Genomic DNA, 22,899 nt, shown 5'->3' on the forward strand with positions numbered 1-22,899 from the left:
CGAAAAGACCTGCTCTGATACCAATTGAAGAAACCTTACCCCAGAACACGAACCAGGTTCGTGTAAGTTGCTTTTAAGTAAAGACAGAGTAAAGACACAAACACTTACTGAATTAAAAACCTTCCTCACTCAAGGAAGGAAAAACCTCGTTTTATTAATTCAACTATAAGATTTTGTGATTACAACTCAATAATCAAAAAGTCTTATCTCTACTACTCCCTCGATTGACTCCAATCGATCTCTCCAAAAGGCCAAACCCACCTTTTGTTACAACTCTCACTAACACTCAACCCTACAAAGAGCCAAACCCACCCTTTGTACAATAAACTGTAAATTACAATCAAGAACAAAACAAGAAGATAATTCTACACGTTAAAAACCTTCTCACTCAAGAACGTTTTAAACGTAGCAAACCTATCGATCTTGAAGACTTCAGTTTGATGAATAATTCTCACTTTTCTCTCTATGTGAAGTCGTGGTTATGAATATAACTAACAAAAGATTAACTATAGAATTTGAAATCTAATACATATGAGAACAAAAATTTTAATGTACCAACCCTTTACAAAAATTTTAATGTACCAACCCTTTACAAATCGATTAGTATCCACAAAACATGTGAACAGTATAATGTAAAAATAACGTATTGTTGTTGATCCGAATAACGTATCAGTTTGTTGAGACCCAACATACTAAATAGTTATCAGACATTAAAATTTGAAGAAGAAAACAAATGAAAACATATACTTTGGACAATAAAAGCCTTGAGATTGGAAGTATTGTTTTCCTTCCTTTTAGAAGGATGTTTTTTTTTACAACATTTGATTTTGAGGATGATGATGCTTCCTTGTTCGACTTGAAAATACTTTGCTTCTTCTTCATTGCTACTGGGTCATTCAAAATTTTTAGATATGTTTTCGACCTATTGTCATCGTCAGAATCATATATTCAATTATTCTTATAGAAAATTGGTTGAGTAACCCCAATCTTATAAGAAGCACCCTTATCCATATATATCAAGAACAAAATTTTGAATAAAAACAAGAACTTGAATAAAAGAACAATGGAGAAGACAATTCCTACCTATTTAGATATTTGAAATTGATTGATTAGAGAGAGAACCGTTTTGAAATCAACTTGATAACTGCTAACAATTTGAAAAGAATTTAGGGAGAAAAAAAAGAGTTGGAAAGGATGTGGGTAAACGTGAATTTCACTTGGATATTCAAAAGTTTCAAGAATTGGGATAAAAAAAAGGGAGTTTTGAAATATTTAAAAAAGGTAGGAAAAAGTGGAGAATAAAAAACTTTAAGGGGCCGTTTGATTACGTATAAGAGGGCATGTTATTCATGTATGAAATATTGTATTAGTTTTACAATGTTTGGTAAAAGTTTTTATGAGGCTCAAAAGTCAATATGACTTATATTATGTTTGGTTGCATTTTTATAGCCCTACATAATTAATACCAACATAACTTATGAAGGAATCTATGTAAAAAGTTATGCATGGTAGAAGGTGGAATAAGTTATGTGGATATTATTTATACACGTCTTAAAATAATAAATTACATATTTACCCTATTAATTTATTTTATTGTTTTTAATTGGAACTTTATTGTTTTCCTATATATAGGTTTGTTGTTTTTATTTCTTTTTTATATTTAGATCATTTTTATTTCTTTTAATTTATTTTATTTTTTTAATTGGAAACTTTATTGTATCATATCAACATGTGTTGTTTTTATTTCTTATTATATATAAATTATTTTCATTTTTTTTATATACTTACCATTTGATTGATTTATGCAAATACAAATATTTTTTTAATATTAGAAATTGATTGTATATTTTTTAACGGTACATATGCTAATCAATTATTAGCATTATATATTACTCAATATATTTCACATTTTATTAGCATGCATTATTATTTTGTAAATAATATATATTAATAATTTAACAAGTTTAATATTCAATAGTTAATAATTCATGCATTGTAATCTCAACATAACTAAATAATACTTATCTACATTACTAATATCGACATAGCTAATACTCGCATGATTAAACCCAACATAACTAAACCCTGCATAACTAAATGCTGCATAACTAATATATGCATAACTAAACCCTGAATAGCTAATACCTGCATAACTCTAACTAATAACCAAACAACCCCTCAATATATAAAAATTAAACTATTTGTAAATAATAAAATAAAATTTTAACTTGGATGAGAAATGAAATTTGTGTTTTCATTTTATTGGTGGGCAAAGAAAGGACAATAGAGTAAAAAGGCACATTAGCAATTCAAACCCGTGGAAAACCCGCTCTTCATCTCCGATTATGTAAGCATAAAGCACTTGTTCAATTGAATTTCTCAGATCTGAGCGACAGATCAGCGCTACTCATACAACTTCAAAAAAGGAGGTTTCATGGTACATTATACTAATTTCTTTCATTTGTGAGAGTTTTGGTTTTGTTACTACTGATATATTGTTATGTATATCGATGTGTTTTAGGGTAAACTGAACTCTCAGAAACATAAATCCATCCAAAACGGTGGGTGCTTCTTTCAATTTCATCGAATCTTATCTCATTTTTAGTTTTTACTTTTTTCCCTCTAAAAAAAAAGGGGCTTATTTGAAGCTGCTTCATCTACAGGTGGAATTAGAGAACTTAAGATTTACGAAGAGGCAGATAAGATAAAATACCAAAGCCGTGATTCTCTCAGCAGTCGGTGCAAGTAAGCCTACTATCTACTGGTCTTGTATTAAATGATTTACCCTAATAGCATATACGGAATATCAGCCATAGTTTGTTTTGTTCGGTTCATTGGTGGGGACGGGGGCCTAATATGTTGGGTCCCTGCTTTAAAAAAGAGAGAGTCTATTTTCCGAATTACAAAATTGCATCATATTTGAAAGTTTTGTGGAATTCAAACTATATATACATACTCTAAACTCATTAAACAGTGGTTTCATCTATTAATCTACCTTACTTTTTTCTTTTAAAGTTAGACATTTCTTAAATTGGCTCAATGGTTGGAGCAGATAGGATCTAAAACTTTTGATACAGCAAAAATATATGGTTCTGAGCCTGCAGTAAGAGCTTAAAACGAGCATTTTCTTATTTGAGAATCTGTTTCCTCCATTGAAGTGACAAAAAATCAGAATTATACCAAAATCTTAAAAGCCAAAAACTGAAGTTTTAAAAAACCAATACTGTAAGATTGACTGAAGAAAATTGATTTGATTTGGTCCAATTTTTCAGGTTTTATGCCCACCTTTACCATTAGTACTTGAAAGCCAACAAAAAGAATTATCATTTTTGTTTTTATGTATATGTGACCATCTCATGTTCTTAGGGGAAAGTCTGGTGTGATTAGCATGAGTGATGTGCAGACAAGTCAGAAGAACTTGAAGGTTGGTCCTATTTCGTTTCCTTTATTATTTTTTGTTAATAGGTTGCATATCTAGGCAGATGGATTATATATTTTGTTAGTAATTCGCATGTATTTTATCTCGTAGTTCACAATTCTCACAACCATTCAAGGAACACATCCAAAAACCACACATCTTTTTTGAAGTGTTATGATATTGTTATGAAATAACCAAATAACTTGGTGATCTTTGTTAAATAACGACACCTTTGGTAAAAGACTACTGTGGTGACAATTGATTTTTTTAAAAAAGGTACTTTGGTGACATATGGTGATAGATTGCGGTCATCATAAAATGCACCTATAGCCTAGACGCCTGTCTTGTCAAGGATCACTGGTCACAATTAAGCACTGGAACTAGATACAAAACAAGCTGAGTATTATGCCTCGCTTAGGCAGTGCTTCAGTTCCGTCACTGAGACACTAAGACGTGTGTTTTATCACCATGTGCCTTACTTTGAAATGTGAAGCACTGAACATATATATTTCTCTATGATTTTCCCAATTCCTTTTTTCCGATAGTTTTCTTATTTGTTTATAGTTGTCATTCTTGAATAGTGGAATTAATGTATATCTTCTGTTTCTATTTGTGCCATTTTCACTTTATCCGCTGTTTGAGCATAAAGGCTCAACACTTGTGCACTTCTTTTTTCTCGCTTTTCTCCTTTGATAATATTGCTAAGTATTGGTTCCTGTTCCACACAAGGTTCTATAGTTAATAATACGTGTTGGCATTAAAATAAGCCACCTTACTTATTTAGACTTCTCTAAGTGTGCATAGGAATCCACCTCTCTGTACTTCGTATTTTGATGCATTGGACAGTGCATGAGTCATAGATTATATTGTATCCTGTGAATGTTATGCCTAAACTCGTTAACAGAATTCATGCGATGGTAAAATAAATCAATTCATTATACCTCAAAATCTTGATTTCTTACTTTCTTTTTGTCCATCCATCTTCATTTTTTCAACAGAGTGATATTAAGAACGAAGAGAAGACAAAAGAGAAATGCAGCACTTCTGGTAAGTTTAGGTGAATTTTTTTGGTAAAGTTACTAATTTTCATGTTTCAGAACCGTTCTCAGTATGCACTCATTGTATTTGCAGTTAAGATATTTGTCAAAAGAAAAGTATTGACTGATATCAGCAATATCAGGGGCAACTCTTTGAGAACCAAATCATATAATAGTTCCAAACTGATGTAAGTGATTTTAATTTACATCCTGTCAAGTCTCACCTGACAGAGGTTTTCTTGTGTTTTGTGTTGTAGTCCTTAGTTATACTTTTACAGGAAAGTTGTGATAGGGAAAACTAAAAGTCTTATGGATTTATATGCTTTTCAGCGAAGGGGAATCTGTGAATGGTTCTCCTAGTCTATTTTTTCTGTTCTCACATTAGATCTGAATATGAAATGGCAATGATGCTTCTTCAGGAGGCTATTGTAAGCATGCATATAACTGTGTTTAACGAGTCAGCAACACCATGTAATGAGATAAAAGGTTTATGACATGATGATTAGTGTGTATGGGAGTATTTTTGTGATGTTAATTGTATCCATCATTTTGGAATCGTCGAGAGAAGAAAAGAGAACACATAGGCTTCACGCGGCATGTCTTCTTTTTCTGATGAAGTAAATATTTGTATTAATAATGGGGGAATCCCATGTATATAAGTAGTCGAAAATATAGTATTATTCCCTATGGAAGACAACCAATCTTCTTAACATGCTGGAACCTCATTATTACACCAAAAAGAAACTAGAAATGAAAGGGTATTTATAAAGTATTCATAGGCACTCTATCTTGTCAAAAGCTCTCGTGTTTGTTTCCTTCCATAGGACCCACATGAGTTCTAGTGTCAACATCCCATGGTCTTGATTTTTGCCTCCACCCAAGAGGTTGGCACTAAAATCTTGTCAAGTCTTGATCTTAATTTTAGTTCTCCGCCTTGTCCTCATGAAACATATCTTATTAAAGGAAGACCAATAAGAAAATGGTTATCAATGAACTTCGAGAACTCCTAGTTGCACTTGACATCTATAATCCATCCTACTCCTAGTTGCACTTGACATCTACAATCCATCCTTTCTTTTGTGAGCCCAGTAGTATTTGAGTTCCCCCTCTAACATCCATGAAATATCTCATTCCATATAAAAGTGGACTACTCCCAAAATGTCTCCTTCGACTCCTCCCAATAGCTCATATACTCCCTTAAGGCCTTAAACATCCCCTGTTCCCATGTTTTTAAATGCAAGATGTTATTATGAATTCTCATTTTCTTACCTTTGTTACCCCAACTTTCTTTCTTCCAGCAGAAGTTGTATGACCTTGACATTCTCATGAGTTAGAAAAACATCCTACCTGACCCACCTTATTTCCCAACACACTTCTTGCAATAAATACTGATATAACCATCATTTTAGTTTTCTATAAACATTGTAAGTTTGACCTTCATTCCTCTCATATTCCAAGATATAGCCTAAGATCCATAAACTGTCATTTTATCCTTCCTATTTCTTTTAATAATGACCTTTTTGTGTAGGTCATTCATTCCTTGTATGTTCCAAGATATAATTTTATGATCCATTTTTATCCTTGCCCCCATATCACATTTCCATCCTTCCCTTGTTCCCCCTTATACCTTCTCTCATGCACGACATTGTTACCTCTTCGTGAGTTGCCAACACCTCGTTTCCCTCCCACCATCCTATTCTTCTTTCCATCATCGCTAGCTCTTTTTAACTCCTGTTCAGTGTCATTTAAAAGTTCTATGACTTTGTCCTCATTTCCCTCAAACAAATCACCTTACTATTCTTGTTTCTTAGTACAACTAACTGTCTTCCCCTATTCGTATAATTTTGTGTTCCCATTAAGGCTGCATCATTGATTCACTCCCTTTGACCCAACTAGTCTCATCTTGATCAATAACAACAACACTAAAGTTATGCTCCTTGATCTTCAACTTGGCTAGAGATTAGCCCACAGATTTTTCGTCCAATGTACACATGCAGTTTATCTGTCATTCTTCCTTTAGTGTTTTAGCTGACCACCTCAACCTATTCTCCGTGCCAATAACCTTATCCAATGGTATTTTCATCTTTTTGTCATACTTTTCACATTCTTCATCTAATTTAATTTCGATTTTGGAGTGCCTCTCAACCCTATACAAACCCACAGTTCTTCCCCCCTCTCTCACACACTACTTCCCTCCCTCTCTCCCTCTCCTCGTACTCCTTTCTTCCGCCCCTTCCTATTCAACAGGAAAGGCCTCAGTGTGTGGCTCTTTAATTTGGTTTGTTCTTTGCAAGGTTAATGCACAGTCCATAAGATCTTCCTAAAATTTTTAGATCAATGCATCTTGCTCTTGTGTTATTCTTATTTCTTAGCATTTTCCTTTCTTGTTTTCTTTTTCTTTTGGCCCCAAAACTGTAATCCTGGACTTCTTTGATTAATCATTGTAGTCCATGCAGGAATATCAAAAATATTATAATTTGAATTTTCTGTGGTTTATAATCTCTAATCGCTTCCACTTGGTTGAGCTCAGTTTGGCATGATCTGATTCCATCTACTGATATTTTGATGCTTTACTTCCATTTTTGTTTGTGATTCATGATGACTATCTTTTCCTCTTTTAGATCTTTTATGTCCCTAGATGCTTAAATTATCTTAACACAATTGTGTAATATGTGCTTATTTTTTTCACTTGCTTTTTAGGGATTCAAATGATAAATGGTCAAGAATAACAAACAATTCATCAAGAAATTTTATCATGGTATGCACACATAACAATATTCTATATAAACTGTTTATGGTGATGTTCTTTATCTATATTTGTAATTTTATTTAACCAATAATAGGAAATTAAAAGGAGTCATACACAATGTGACTTTTCATCAGGAATCGACATTGAGCCATTTTGCATTTATCCTAGCTGTTGATGAGCTTATTTGCTTTATACGGGCTGAAGTCCCATGGTGTATGTTATTTCTAAATGATATTGTGTTAATTGAAGAAAGTAGCAAAGGTATAAACCAAAAGTTTGGACTATGGAGAAACACTCAATAGAGTAAGGATTTTAGAACTGGTAAAAGTTAAGATTAAATATATGTGTTGCAATTAGCTAGCATAAGAAAGATTAAGTTGAGGTGACACTAGATGAGTTGTGGTGCATATACAAACAATTTATATATCTAGAGTCGGTGGTTCAAGTAAGACATATGATAGATAGATGCTACACATAATCAAAATAGGATTGTTAAACAAATGAAAAACCAACAATGTTGTATGGAAGTGAATACTTGGCCTCTGAAGTCTAGCATATCCACAATTTGAGTGTTCTAGAGATGTGGATGCTAAGATGGATGTAATGGTACAAGATTAAAAATGATCATATTCGACAAAAAGTGCAAGTAGCACACAGAGGATAAAATGAGAGAATGTCTCCTAAATGGATGTCTTGTCCTATGCTGACCTCCAGATGCACCGGTCATAGGTGTGAAACCATGACAAGTACAGTTGTTAATAGTGTAGGCTTAGATCACATGGAAGGAAGTTGTCCCAAATGTCTTTTAGTTTCTTGGAATCCACTTAGACCTTGTGAGGAACAGGAACGGAAGCTGCGGGTTCGAGCCCCGTCAGTCCCGACGGATTCAATAAATATATTCATCTCTCCATTTTCTGTGAAAGGGGGGCAGGGAGCATAATTTCATTCCCAACGGGGGATCTTTTTTTTTTCTTTTTTGTTTCGCATTTCTCATCAAAGGAGCTGAAAGCCACTTGACTGTAAGGAAAGGGGATTTTTTCATTACTTCAACTAGTACCGATTGATGGGAGAGAGACATATGTGGATTAGTACAATTCATTATTTATTGGCATATTCAGGATTCCAAGAGAGACTGGGTCTGGTTTTTCAACCCGATCCATGTATATAATGGAATAGAGTACCTTATTTCTTTTTATCGGGAGCACATACACAAATGGAATTCCTTTCTTGTACGATACAAAATGAATTTCACTCAATTACATTACCCTTAGAGAATACTTTTCCAGATTCCGCTTTTTCCTTTTCTGGCTCCGATTTTGTGTAACCTCAATTATGAACATTTTGAATTTGAAAAAAGAAAGATATATCTCATTCAAATTTCACACTGAGCTTTTNGAGACATGCTAGTACACTTACTCATTTTTTTCCATAATTGTGGTGTTTGGGCCAGGTTGCTCGCACATCAACTAATTTCATGGTGTACCTTCTATCTCTATCAACATAGATACTGGGTAGCTCTGTCCACAAAGGCTTGGATAGATGGGACAAATTCACCTAGTGCCTTCGTTGGATTTGAACTTGACACTTCATGTGTTAGAGTGGGTTACAATCCCACATTGGTTGTGGACTAGACTAGTGACCCTTATAAGGACTTAAAAAAAATTTCCCCTTATGAGCTAGCTTTTGGGGTTGAGACTAAGTTAGGCCCAAGGGACATATCTTACTTGGTGTCAAAGCCATGTTCATCCGTGTCTGGACCCCATGTTAGATTGTCGGGTCGGGTGTGGTATTAGAGTGTCTTAGAGTTTCATATTGGTTGGGGGTGGACTAGTGGTCTCCTTATATGGACTTCGGCAAACCTCCCTTATGACCTAGATTTTGGGGTTGAGTTTTGTCTAAGGGCCTTATCAAAGTTCTTAACCCACTTCATTGGCCATTATAACACAACTTCTTTTGCTAGTACATAATTTACGTCCAATGTCTTCGAGGAGTTCTTTAGTCTAGCTAAGATAGAACTTCTAGTATTAGATAGGCTAACATTCATATAGCCAGCTCCAACTTGCTTGGAATTAAGTGCATATTGTTATATTTGTTATATCTGAAGGACACAAATTTTGTTTCTGGTCCTTCGAGAAGTGAGGGTCTGAACTTTGGTGTTGTTGAACAAGAACCCTATCATCATCCCATTGTCTTTTCCTTGCTTTTGATAATAGCTATGGCTAGTAAGACATGAACAAAACTTTGTTGTTAGGATCTCTTTATGCACATTTATTTCCGTGACTATGAGACCTAGCTCAAGTGGTAAGGTCTAGACTCTAGCCCCACCAACCCAAACCTCTTGAGATTACTCCCCTTAAAATTAACTGCGTAGTTATTGACTTTGTGTATGTGGGTAATTTTATTATTTGCAGTTTGAACTTGTAATCATAATATTGTAGCAGACATAAGATGGTCCTGGTGAGTGGTGACATTACAGCATCTAAACAATTACACCATTTTTGTTTAAGACATTCTCCATTAAGGGCAGAAAAGCAGAAGAATGGTGTAGTCTTTCACTGGAGAAGAGCACGAAGTATAAGTAGGTGTAAATGCTTACCATTTAAAAATAAAAGTCTCAAGTAGATGTAAAAATTGTCGATCTGAACCTATCTATGCTTGTGATCTGTGAATATCACATGTCCATCTTTTTCTTTGACCTGCTTGTGATGATCTCTAAAAGATAATTAGGTATTTTAGTATCTTTAGTTTTTTCTGCTCAGGTCCTTGTGATTTTTCTTGGCTTGCAGTAGGTGCTGAATAGATTGTTGTTTTTTTGTACAAACTAGGGAAATGTGAGGACAAACATGAATGGAGCTACTGGTGATGAGGAAATCTTGACACGGGGTGAGAATTTTGTCCCAAAAGGATAAAGAAAAAGAATTGTCAGTCACAAAATAACGTGTTGCCTTTTTGTGTATGGGTAGCACCATTCAAAGATACAAAAGCCTCCTTTGAAGGACCTAAGACCAAAATTCAAGGCCGTAAATCAGTTACCATTGGAATCAGGTATTTTGGTATCATAAACATAGTTATATATGCTCTGGCTTCCATGATGAAAGTAATATTAACTCTCTGTAGTTGTATAAGTTTTAACCCTTTCTGTTTGATTTATTGAGGTCAACTAGAAGGAATGCTCTACCGCCATCAAGGTGTTTAGGTGTTCCATTTATCTTTCATTAATGTTTTCTTTGCTCATTACTTGACACATTTGTGTTATTTTCATGAAGGAGGTCTTTACTGACACTACAGCAGGTGAACGTTGACGATACAAACTATAAAGAGAAGGTTGTTATTACATATATATATTTTTGACTCAATCATGTGCTGCGAGGTTTGGCATAACAAAAATGTCTTGTCAATGTTAACTGGTTTAGTCTTTCACCGGAAAAGAGTGAGAAGGTTAAGTAAATTTAAGAAGACTGTTTGAACTTGTCTAAGTTTGTGACTATCAGGCAACCCTCTTTCTCTTTTTAACCTGCTTGTGATGATAGATCTTTAAAAAAGATGCTTAGGTATTTAAGTGTTAATTTTTTATGCTTAGGTTCTTATCTTTCTTAGATAGCAGTAGGGCTTAAAAGATTGTTTTTTTATGTTTGTAAAAAATAGGGAAACTTGAGGCGAAACCTGAGTGGAGCTACTGGTGACAGGCAAATTTTGACACAGGGTGAGAATTTTTCCACTAATAGGATAAAGAGGAATAATTGTCAGTTACAAAATAATGTGTTTCCTTTGTGTATGGGTAGCACCATTCAAAGCTGTGAAAGCCCCCTTTGATGGGCCAAAGACAAAAACTCAAGGCAGTAAATCAGCTACCATTGGAATCAGGTATTTTGGTATCTTCAACATAGTTATTTGTGCCCTAACTTCTTTGATGGAAGTACTATTAACTGTCTATAGTTGTATTAAAGTTTAATTCTTTCTGTTTGGTTATTGAGGACAACTGGAAGGAATGCTCTACCGCCATCAAGGTTTTTAAAATCTCCTGTATATATTTCATTAATGTTTTCTAAGCTCGTGACTTGCCTTTTACTTGACACATTTATGTTATTTTCATGAAGGAGATCTTTACCAGTTCTAGAGCAGGTGAACACCAAGGATACCCACAATGAAGCGAAGGTTGTCATTAAATATTTATACTTTTGTCTTAAGTTTTTGTCATGTGCTGCTGGACTGGAATCTTTGGCATTAGAAAAATGTTTTCTTAATGTAAAATTTGTGTACTTGTTCAGGAAAATCCCAAAGAGTTGGAGAAAGGCAAAGGAATAAATGGTGTTCCAGGTTAGATGCTCTACTTTGAGCATGTGATTTTCAGTAACATTAACTACCATAACTTCACTGATGTATGCTATGCTCACTATCTATTTTCAGTTTTGGCAAAGCTTAAGGCTGCAGGGGATGTTTTACCACAGCTGAGCAACCACAACAACATCCGGAGAAATCGAGTTAGTGATGCCTCGGCAAGAATGTAAGTTCTTTTACTGATTAACTTCCTATACAACTTAACTTTTTTACCATTATCAGTTTGGACTTGAATGTGATGTTAGTCTATATATGAAAGAGATACTCAAGTTTCAGCAAAAAAATAATCTTCTTTTATCTCAACTTGTATAAAAGCTTTTCTCGTTGCACTTTACTATTTCTGGTGAAGAATTGGAAATCTGTCCATCGCATGTACCATGTGAGGTATATGTGCTTCAAGAAGAGAAGATTGGGAAGGGGAACAAAATAAGTACTTTGCTGAAAAGGTCTGAAGCAGCAAGTAGTATACTCTTCAAGGGAGGCATCATGTCTCTAGGAAATCATGAAGCCAATACATATTTTGTTAATGCATATACTATTTGAGCTTAAATAATTAATATGAACATTGTATGCCAAACTTCATCTAGTACCAACAAAGAAATCTACTCCAGGAAGGATTTGAGACAGCCCTTAGCATAAATAGAAGTCCAAGAAATACATCACTGCAATTTGGGAGGAGAATAAATAAAATAACAAGCTCAAAAGAACTAACTGCTTGCTCTTACTCTGGTAACTTTAAGTCTATAAAACTGTGCTCTATTTGTTAATTTCTCTTCAGCAACATTTTTCATATTGCTCCTCTATTTAAAAAATAATGACCTAGTTTGGCTTGGAACGGAGTTTAAGAAAAGAAAGAAGACTTTTTAATCTTGAGGTTCTAATTTAAAGTTATGTCAAATGTACCAAAATATCCTTTAATCTTGTGGCCTTAACATGCCACTTGAAAAGTTGAAGTTAAAGTGTTGACAAAAAAAGTAAGGGGTCGTTCTTTTTGAAACAGACTAAAAAAGGAAACTAGGTCATTCTTTTTTAAACAGAGGGTAACATTCTAGTGCTTAAAATTCTGTCTTGCTCCTTAAAGATTATAGTACTTTGCTGGTTGAGCTCTTAGGTAAATGTAGTAAATTGTAAAATTTTATTGATTAAAACCCTTTGAGTAAGAAGTATAGGTTAATTAGGCATGGTTTCTCAAGTCATCATAGGTTGAGCTATGAGCTTGCCATTTTTTAATTGAATTGGAATAAATGATGCTATGTTCTTAATTACTTTGTGGCGTATCTCTCATCAGGGCTCCAAAGGGTCACACTAAGGCGGAAATTGGGGCATTAAGAAAAAAATCAGTCAAGGTAAATGGTGCATTTGTCATGTTTCACCCTCTTCTCCTTCCCCTATCTCTAGCAGGAAATGATACCATGAATAGTGAATTGTGTTCATCATTGTTGAATACCGTCTGGAATGTCAAATTTTGCAATCCAACAAAATAATTAATCTTCTCTTATGCATTTTAGTAGCTATTTGGATGTTTCAAAATTTACTTTAACTTAAGAAATTAATAATCCTTTAATTTTGTTGTATATGACCTTATTGGAAGGGCATGGATAAGAAGTTATTTGCCTTGTCATTATATCAGTAGTGCTGGAAGAAAATATTAGGTCTCAAATTGCAAGTTCCTCCAGTTGGAACTTAACAATTTTTCATATTAGATCAAATTGTCCGGACTTAAGTGGTTTCATTTTCTTATCCAATATATCAATCATTATAATACAAACTTATATATAACTTATTTTTGCTTTCTACAGTAGTACTTTTAGTTTGTAGTATCACGTTATGTTTCTTAGTAAAACAAGTGGAGGCAATTATTTCAAAATAACTACTGGAGCTTTTGACTCTCAAAGTCCAATTGCTGATGTCTGTTTCCATAGGATAATCTCATTTCTTTGTTTTCTCTTGGATATTCCAGACAGTTCTGAAAATTAGTGCCAGAGGTCTCAATTCACAAACATTTTCAAAGTCAAGCTCCATGTCAAATGTGCACAAATGCACCTCTCGAGTTGCAATTCCATATAAAAGGCTGGAGGATGTTAGTACCTCTTCCCTGTCAAAATATGCAACATCAGATATTTCAGCTGAGCAACCTCATCAAAAGGAAGTTGTTTCTAGTAGTAATGGCAGCTTAGATACACCTGAATGTTCAATTGCCAGGAGGAAATCTGATCGTAGGAAGTCTTTTACGTGTTTACTGATGGCAAGGTCAAAGGTTGGTGTAAAATCTATTTTCTTTCAGATCATTCATTTCTTCTGCTCTCTTTAGTCCATATTAGACTGCTGACATGAGAGTGGACAGTTTCTCAAGGAGCAATGTGGAAGTGTAAAGCTGGAAAATTTGTCAAACATTTACGATAATTGCAATCATCTTGAAGTTACTGAATATGTTGATGACATCTATCTGTATTATTGGGTTATAGAGGTGAGCTAATAATATACTTTCATCTGTCTCATTTGAACTAACAACACAAGTTTTCCTCTATTCTTCCAAAGAAAGACATGCTTTTTGTATTGACATCCAATTGCTTAAGCTGATTCTTACTGCAGGCTCAGAATCAGCCTATCAAAAACTACATGGAGATTCAGAAGGAAATAACACCCCAAATGCGTGGCATATTGATCAACTGGCTTATTGAAGTATGTCTTGGTTATTCTGCATATATGCATTTTCGTTTTGCTTGTGCATACTTCCTTGATATCACTTTCAGGGTTTTACTTGTCTCGTCTAGGTTCATTTGAAATTTGATTTGATGCAAGAAGCTCTATTTCTTATGGTTACACTACTGGACTACTACTTATCGTTAGTGAGGGTCAAGAAGAACGATCTGCAGCTAGTTGGCCTTACTTCACTGTTTTTGGCATCAAAATATGAAGACCTTTGGCATCCGAGGGTAAATATTTATGCATTTACTTCTTTATAGGATTTATCTTTAGGTATATCAAGGAGTTAATTTTGATCAATATGTGGCTCAAATGTTTTATATGAATAACACATTTAGTAGGTAACGTTCTGATTGAAATATGTAACTGCTCTTTCACCTCAAAATTCCAAATGCTACAGATCATAGACTTACTAAGCATATCTGGGGAGTCATATACTAGAGATGAAATGCTGGATATGGTGAGCATGCATCTTCTTTTGTTTCAACATTTTTGTGATTTTCTTTTTTTGTTGAAAATAAAATCAAATAATAAAAGTGTGCTCTCTCTAACACCTTAAACTTTTAGATGAGATGGACACACACTTCAACATGGTATCTCATGATATCAGAGCACGCAAAGGTCCTAAGATCGAATCTCACCGCTACCCAAATCAAAAAGAATTTCCACGTGCTTGGCCCATGAAAAATATCAGGTCCGGACGTGAGGGCTCGTGTTGAGAATATAATGAAATAATTAAAGTGTTCTCTCTCTAACTGTTTAAGCTTTTAGATGAGATAATCACACACTTCAATACTTTTTCCTTCTTTTATTTTTGGAGGGGGGGGGGGAAGTCTATTGTAACATGGGCTTTTAGCTATGTTGCCGCACCCGTTGACATTTGAAGAGTTCGAGCAACATAGGCTTTTAGTGGTATTTGACAGTGTTGTCAAGATAGGGGAGTAAGGTCTGCGTACATTCTACCCTCCACTTGTGGGATTACTCTAGGTTTGTGGTTATGGTCATTTGACAGTTTTGCACATCTTCTTTTACAGGAGAAGGATATCTTAAGGAAATTGAAGTTTCGCCTTAATGCAGCAACTCCTTATGTCTTCATGCTAAGGCTTCTTAAGGCTGCTCAAGCAGACACAAGGGTAGGGAAAAACTTTTAGAATGAGTAATAACAGAATCCCCTCCTCTCAAGTTGGTGATCAGTTCAATGTCAATCATATTAGAAAATGGACAGTTTCCCCCACCCCTGGCTAGCTTTCCTGAAATCCTAGTTAATATTTCTGCATATGTGCTGAATGTTATTAGAGTGAGCTATAAATCTCCTCAATCAAGCAACTAACATGTTTCTAAATTTATGAAAATCTTCTTCTAGTTTGAACATTTGGCCTTTTACCTCATCGAGCTGTGCTTGGTTGAATACGAGGCTTTGAACTACAAGCCATCCATGCTTTGTGCATCAGCTATTTATGTGGCAAGATGTACGATGCAAGTAATGCCAGCCTGGACACCACTGCTGGGAATGCATGCACGTTATCAAGAATCCCAACTCAGGTGAATTTCTGCATAGTGTTTGTGGCTCTTTTCTCTTTGCTCATTGTCATCTACTGATACATAAATTCTTTGAATGTTCAGACAGTGTGCGGAAATGATCTTGCGGTTTCACAAGTCTGCAACAACAGCCCTGCTGAAAGTCACACATGAGAAATATATGTGTTCCAGCAACAGCAAAGTTGCATCAATAAGACCTTTGGAGAGTCTCCCTTAAGACTATATGAATTGTAGCGACTTCTCTTTGAAATCTAAGCTCCAAATGAAATGTTGAGACGTGTTTCTTGTGTGTTGAAAAGAAAGGATAGATTACTTATGCCATCCCTCTGTTATATCTGCTGATTTTAGTAGTGCAAGTACATCTCTTTCTGATTTCATTTTTTCTTTTTGAAATTATAGATCTTCAGCATATGCAGTCCTTCCGTTCTGTTCGTCTAAGTCAGAAGCACACATTTTACACGGAAGAGCATTGTGTATTCATTTTGTCATAATTGTGTGAGATAGTGATATATCTCAGTAGATGGGCATTTTCGACTAGCGTGATTTCAATACGACAATATTGTATTCAAGTGCAGAAAAGTTATTGAATAACTGAAATCACTATTACAATAACTACTCCATCTTTGTGGTAAAACTGGCATCCCCACCCATAGAAGTGCAAAACCAAGAAATTTTTAAAGCAGGAGATTGTGCAATATCAATATTTGTCTTCGTAATTATTGGAGAAAACGGTAATGGTATAAAATTGCTCACAAACGGATTTTGGGAGTTGTGAATTTATTTTTGGAAGTTATGAAGATTTGAGCTATATGATCATATTTTTGCGGGTTAAAAACTTAAAACTAGTATAATCGTGTAGAAGTTTGTGTAAATACTTTTTGGACGCTGTTAGACATTTTTATGCAAATTTGAGTAAGTGTATAATATTAAATTATAAACCAAATATATAAATACTAATGTATACATGTTTCACCACCATTGAGGACCTGTTAGAGAAAAGGAAAATGTAGCTGTGGAAATCAGTATGAGGAGGCGTTATCTATGGACAATTAAGCAAGAAATCTTGAATAAGGGAGGGAATTTGGTGATCCAAAGTGACCTTGACAGAATGATAGAACTGAAAAGCTAAGTGATCAACTTTGTGCTCATAGATTGTGTCAACTGGATCCAATTTATAGGTGGAAGTACCCATGAAAGCCTTGCTTCCAAGGACGGAAGGGACATGTACAGCTATCAAGTTCCATCAAATCAAGATGACATGCTCGAAATCAGTAGTAGACATATGCTGGAGTGTCCATGTTCTCACACCACACAGTAACACCAAAAAATTACAAGAAAGGTCATGATATTAACCTGTATGCACAATAAAACAGAAATGGCTGTGGATGCACTGGCTAAGGAGAGCACGAAATCTAAGGGTTTGAGACCTCTTAATTGTAATCAGTAATTAGTTTTGAATCCCCAAGGTAGTTAAGAGTTATAGGTTCATGAATAATTGCATTCACAGTATCGGCCATCCCCATTGAACTGAAACCATCGTCCTTGATGTAAAATTGATGCAACACTTTGCTCATTTCCCAAAACAAATCCTTGCAAGCATTTGGAACTACGCTGCCCTCTCTTTGCAAAACCAATTTCAGGAGTTCTTTCCTTTGCATTTCAACTCTGTGACTCAATCCTTCAATGGCTGCTTCCTCACTTATTCTGCCATTTCCATGAGTGACGCTCAAGGTTACAGCATTAAGTTTTCCATCCTTCGACTCTCTCTGCAAAAAAATACATTAAGGGATCAAGAAACTTAGAGAATGACGAACCAGCACAGGAATTTTTGATGCAAAATGATGAAGCATGTATATACCTCAAAACTCCTGATGTCATTAAGAAGACGTCCGCAGGTGCTCACTAACTCGAATAAACTGTGGTATTCAGGATGTTGCACAACATCATCTGGGAGTTTGGGCCCAACAAAATAAAGTGCCGGAAGGACAATTGGTCCTAGGGCAAATGATACATAACCGTTGGCCATATATTTGTCCAATGATGGCACCGACATATCTCTAGCCCATTTAGCTTCTCTTAACATAGCATTCAGTAGATTTAACCACTGCAAACATAATTTTATCTCAACTCATAAATAAATAATAACAAAAGAAACAACTGCAAGAATTTTCTAATTGATTTTCCAAACCCAATTTGAAATTAGACATAAGCACTTGTAAACAAACGGTGTTGTGTGAATCTTCAGATACAGAGAGGACAATAGCTCTCATTGCAGAGGGATATTGTTTGTGTGACAGAAAGAGCATCTTGAAGTCGACCCTATATGGTAACTTATGGTGATAGTAGAACTGCTGTCAACGAAATCTGGATGATGCATGGTTGAAGGTAAATATGCTCTCAACAGCAAGACAGCTATGCCAAAGGTACAGTAACCGTGTATGCCTAAAAAACACATCATCAAAGAATTCTCTTCCCAGCATGAGTGGGGCATTTAGAAAATAGAATAAAGCATGACTAATAGATTAATGAAGGTCCACTTCTTAAGCTCACTGCCGAATAGAAGGGGTTGATGCCATCATGTTATAAATGCAATAGGTGGTATTAGTCTGGGAAAATTATAAAGGCCAACAAAAGTTATCCTTGAATACATATGTTGTTCAATTCATGAGTCGGACCAAGTTTTACAAGTTGAAAATAGTCAGGTAAAATTGTAAATGTAAAGGGAAGCGAAGTCTACTGAAGAAAGATGATACTACATTAAGTGGCATACTTTCATCTTCCACACTGCTTCTTCTAGCAGTTTTTTCTTAGGGCTAACCACATTAACCTCCCTTTTACATACTCATAGTCCAGGAGATCTCCCTCCAAGTAAAAATTTGCAATAATCCTCCTCCTACTGCAATTTTCATTGTGAAATTCCACGTATGTTGGTAAAGATTTGGTCTGACGGTCATACCAACTCTTTTTTAAAAATATATCAAAAAAAGAGTTGGTTAGACCGTTGGATTTGAGTAATCGGACAACCACTTCAACATACCCAGTTGTCCTTTTCTAATCTTTATTATCCCATTCAATTAACTCTGCCATTTATTTTGAAAAATAGTACCTTGGGATCAGCTCATCTTGTCAGATGCATTTGATTCATGAGTCATGACAGACTATAAACATAACGAACAGGAAATATTTAAAATATACATTCTTAAAACTACACAAAACAGGACTACTTATCAAGAAATCATGCATTTGTGAAAACATATGTATATTTATAACTTACTTTATGAAATACTCAGGTGGTAAATCAAATATGCAAGTGATAAAGAGTCTTTTTCTCTATTTATACACTCCTCTAAAGATTACTCCATAAGTTCCTTAAGACCTTAACACTTGACCCAGTTGCTATCATATGGTTGACAATACTCTTCCTTGTCTTTTATGATATTAATTATCCTTTGATCAGTTTTAAGTTAAGAAGAACATAGTTAGTTTACGTGGTTCTATATTTGAAACATTCTTTTTCAAAAGATAGACAAACCAACTTCTGACTGTAGACCAAAATTTAACCAAGTCAACCATATGAATTCTAGTATTATAGGACAAAGGAGTATAAGATTGTAAGGGCAAAGTAATTTAACATCATCAATTACCAAGATCCAAGAGTGAGCTGGTAGATATATATTTGAAACTAATTGGAGCTTAGTGTGATCGAACGTCATGGGTATTTGGGGGTCGAAAGGTGGATGAAGGGTAGTTCTGTACCAATTCAAATAGTTGAGGGGCATTTTAGGCCCTTCTTTGTTTTTGTTTTTGCACTTCAATTTGGCATGTCATACTCCACAAAGTAAATTTCTTCCCTACAATCCCTATGCAGAAAAATAAAAAACCTAAATTGGCATGCCATGTTGTAAACAGTGTAGAATATGTGGGAGAATTATGAAATATGAATGCTAGAGTGCAGAATCTCTATTGGTTATCAAAAAATGCAAAGAGACTTTTTTTTGGCTAAAGAGACTAACAATATCAGTTATGTGTCTTGTAACACTACGTGCTTGCCACTTAGATGCTTTGTCTCCAATCTCACTTATAGTACTGTGAAGCGCCGAAAATATAATGCCTACTCTCTCCGAACAGCAATCAGTGCTAACATCTACATCCCACCTACCAAAAAGACCAAGGCATTTGAATAAAAAGACACAGATGAAATCACCAAGTAATATTATGAACAAAGGAAATATGAATGAAAACATGTACTTCTTAAACAACAGAATTAGGTTGTTCAATTCTTCCATAGAACCTCCTACATCAAAGAAATCATCAATCACTGTAGTAAGTACACCATTCTTGGCCCATGACATGCGGGCATCAGATAGTTCAGGTTGAAAAATTGTGGCTGCAGCAGAAAAGTAGCAGTATGCAGATCTCTCTCTGGCGAACTTCAGCTTGTCCAATCTGTTTTGCGTTAACCACCTGATATCACATAACACTTAAAATCTGCACATCACGAAAGCTATATAGCAAGAAGAAATCTCCTTGCATTTTGATATCATAACTTTTTCAACAGGATAGAGACCAATCCGCTGGCAAGCAATAAGGAAAACAAAATCAGAAAACTTATGTGTCAAAGGTTGCATTTGAGCTGAAATCAACTTCCACTTTTGTCATATACAGAAGTCGTTGAAAGACAAGAAGTCAAACAAGGAAAGAAAAAACACTTGGGAGCAGTAGTATTTGCTTTATGTTTTTCCGTTTTCTTCAATTAATATACCACCTCTGATCTAACTATCATAAAACAACTCAGGGACAACTGGCTCCACCTAGTTATCAAGGTTCAAAGAGATACGAACCTCTCAAGTTGTTTTAATTCGTTGCGGTGGATAGATTGGCAAAGGTTGAAGTCTTCTACCGCCAGGGTTAAGAAATCTTTGTTGCCAAAATTTGATGAACTGTCCCCAAAATGCGATAAAAAAGAGTAATTGACGAGAAGGAGCACAAGATAACCAAAAAATCACAAAATCAGTCCTCAAAAATTTGAAGAAGTTACCTATATGAAGTTTTCAGGACTCTTGTATTATCTACATCATAGTGCTTTATATTTCTCCTGTTGGCTACCCGTTTTAAGTTCGCATGAGAAGGAAACTTAAGAACATCATCCACCTAAAAATAAGCAACAGTAGCAGTTGGCCCTAGATCAAAGAGACTATAACAATAGTATGAGCTAAAAACAGTGCAACTTATGGCAAATACCTGTTCATGGATCTGTTTGGTGAGTCCGTTTGGAGGATAAAACTCACCTGATAGTCTCTGTATCAATGATTGTAAGGATGATGAGTTCAATTTCATTGAAACTGGTTGGTCTGTAGCAATAATCATTTCTAAAGCTTGATATAAATCCAACATAGTATGTATGTCATTCAAATGCCCACTACATTGCTCTTGCTCCAGAAACTGAGCTACAGGATCTATAATGCAGACAAACTCGTCAAAACTATTTGAACAACAAAAAAACATTATAAGAGAACAAACTGATATGATTACAAACGAGTGAATTACCAGAGGAGACATTATATCCATATCCGCGCAATATCCTGAATGCCATTGAACAAGTGCCAGCACTTGTGAAGATTTCATCCTCCCCCTGCAGCCAGCATCTTTTTTGTTTTGTGGCTAATGTCATGACTTGTAAAACTAAAAACTTACATGTGTAGGCTTGGAGAGAGTCAATCTAACAGGACTAATTTTTTCCTACAAGCCCAAGGGTATCATGGTTTTAAAGGTTACCTGTACGTTTCATCCAATACATTCTGAATTTCCTCAGAAAAATGCCGACAAATTCCTAGTTTTTTGAGATCATCGACCATACAAAGGCGTGCATGTATATTTATTGGATAGATAGTTGGAACTGTGAGAAAGATAGGCATTAGACAAGTTGCTTCAACATGCCATCCTAACTTTCACAAATAAATAAATGTGCAAATCTTTTACCAGCATTCCCAAACTTTTTCAATGCACCGCGAAGGTAATCGAGGCAACCAGAATCATGAAGGTGAATAAGAGAAGCAGCTGTAGTAGATGGTGAATTGAATAGTGAACCGTTCTTCCTCTGATATTTCATAACCATTTTCCAGTCTTGAAGTTCTCCAATCCCCTCTGACACATAAGCGAGGTAAGCATTAAGCTCCAACGGGCTGCTGTCATACGGCCTAACATAAAGAAGGAATCTTCAATGTAAATATGGATAAGCTGAGGTCAATATGAATCAGAACCCAATAATGTTTGAAGGCTTTAATTTTCTTATTGAAGCATAGTAAGTTAGTCACGAGAATCTATATGATACCCAAGTTTGAACGATTTAGTTACCCTCTCATATTGCACTATATTTTTAATAACTTAGCTAGGCCCCAACCACAGAAATGCTACATCAGATTTATATAACTAGAGTGGAGTAGAAACCACATTTAGCTCATACAGAAATAATCTAGAACATACCTTGTGAGCTGGATAGCCCTTTTATGAAGCAGTTCATTAAAGACTCCTGATTCTAAATGAAGCTTCAAAGATAAGTGTTGAGCATATTCAAGCATGCCAGGGAATATGACATCAAATCCAATTGGAGAATATTGGTCCTTGTCAGTAGCGGAAGCAAAATTTAACTCTATAAAACGTAAACCTGCAACAACAATATGCAGTAGTGTGAAGAAGATAAAGGGGAGAGGGGAGTTTTAGGTAAAGAATATTCTAATCCATACCGTTGCTGATTAATTGTTCACCAATACCCCATCTTTTAAGCGCAAGCACACAAGCCAAAGTAGAGGAAAGAACATCTTTAAGTAAGAGGGGTTGGTGATGCGGAAGGCCCCATGATCCATCTTCAAGTTGATTATGCAACACCCAGTGTAGGCACTCAGGGAAACATGGGACTTTAGCAGAATGTGGAGAAGGGACCATTGCAACCCAGGCAGTATCGTATGAAGAAACGGAAAATTCAACTTTATGGAACAGTTTCCTAATTCTTTCTTTGGTCGCCTCATTGCACTGCATTAATTCAATTTAGTTTTAGTACAAGATTAATCATCTGAATTCAGAACCAAATCAATATATATATATATATATATATA

At 35.2% G+C, this 22,899-nt stretch overlaps 2 protein-coding genes across 8 annotated transcripts in view; one reads left to right on the forward strand and one right to left on the reverse strand.

Annotated features, from left to right (window-relative positions):
- The first annotated feature begins 2,281 nt into the window (after window positions 1-2,281).
- On the forward strand, window positions 2,282-16,321 carry LOC107026564 (putative cyclin-B3-1). Of its 4 annotated transcripts, none has more exons than XM_027918671.1 (26): window positions 2,282-2,437; window positions 2,522-2,561; window positions 2,664-2,745; window positions 3,367-3,424; window positions 4,417-4,465; window positions 4,550-4,643; window positions 7,156-7,213; window positions 10,030-10,087; window positions 10,168-10,249; window positions 10,360-10,392; window positions 10,471-10,528; window positions 10,850-10,907; window positions 10,987-11,068; window positions 11,179-11,211; window positions 11,302-11,359; window positions 11,473-11,521; window positions 11,612-11,708; window positions 12,831-12,888; window positions 13,503-13,799; window positions 13,887-14,009; window positions 14,135-14,224; window positions 14,317-14,478; window positions 14,649-14,708; window positions 15,283-15,381; window positions 15,612-15,790; window positions 15,876-16,321. In XM_027918671.1, exons 1-26 carry the CDS (start codon window positions 2,435-2,437, stop codon window positions 15,886-15,888), a joined length of 2,073 nt encoding a protein of 690 aa, XP_027774472.1. In that variant the 5' UTR covers window positions 2,282-2,434; the 3' UTR covers window positions 15,889-16,321. The 4 variants fall into 4 exon arrangements, with proteins under 4 accessions (XP_027774472.1, XP_015083059.1, XP_015083061.1 ...); XM_015227571.2 differs by having other exon boundaries at window positions 2,283-2,437; window positions 15,872-16,321; XM_015227573.2 differs by lacking the exon at window positions 14,649-14,708 and having other exon boundaries at window positions 15,872-16,321.
- Window positions 16,322-16,917: 596 nt separating this feature from the next.
- The window catches only part of LOC107026218 (ent-kaur-16-ene synthase, chloroplastic), a 7,230-nt gene continuing 1,248 nt past the window's right edge, over window positions 16,918-22,899 (reverse strand). For all 4 annotated transcript variants that reach the window (XM_027918556.1, XM_015227111.2, XM_015227110.2 and 1 more), the window contains exons 4-15: window positions 22,531-22,816; window positions 22,271-22,451; window positions 21,767-21,984; window positions 21,563-21,683; window positions 21,335-21,432; window positions 21,029-21,243; window positions 20,826-20,938; window positions 20,629-20,727; window positions 20,036-20,251; window positions 19,801-19,942; window positions 17,646-17,891; window positions 16,918-17,553 (exon numbers count right to left, since the gene is read on the reverse strand). In XM_027918556.1, the coding sequence (XP_027774357.1) occupies window positions 17,218-17,553; window positions 17,646-17,891; window positions 19,801-19,942; window positions 20,036-20,251; window positions 20,629-20,727; window positions 20,826-20,938; window positions 21,029-21,243; window positions 21,335-21,432; window positions 21,563-21,683; window positions 21,767-21,984; window positions 22,271-22,451; window positions 22,531-22,816 (2,271 nt within the window). In that variant the 3' untranslated portion in view covers window positions 16,918-17,217. The remainder of the gene's footprint in view (window positions 17,554-17,645; window positions 17,892-19,800; window positions 19,943-20,035; window positions 20,252-20,628; window positions 20,728-20,825; window positions 20,939-21,028; window positions 21,244-21,334; window positions 21,433-21,562; window positions 21,684-21,766; window positions 21,985-22,270; window positions 22,452-22,530; window positions 22,817-22,899) is intronic.

The sequence above is a fragment of the Solanum pennellii genome, chromosome 7, assembly GCF_001406875.1.
Source record: "Solanum pennellii chromosome 7, SPENNV200".
Lineage (NCBI taxonomy): Eukaryota > Viridiplantae > Streptophyta > Magnoliopsida > Solanales > Solanaceae > Solanum > Solanum pennellii.

Bases quoted from the DNA above. Each gene is read 5' to 3' on its own strand.
- LOC107026564 (XM_015227571.2), top strand. The intron at 11,522-11,611 runs GTTAGATGCTCT...ATCTATTTTCAG, and splicing joins AGGAATAAATGGTGTTCCAG to TTTTGGCAAAGCTTAAGGCT. The intron at 14,225-14,316 runs GTATGTCTTGGT...TGTCTCGTCTAG, and splicing joins TGATCAACTGGCTTATTGAA to GTTCATTTGAAATTTGATTT.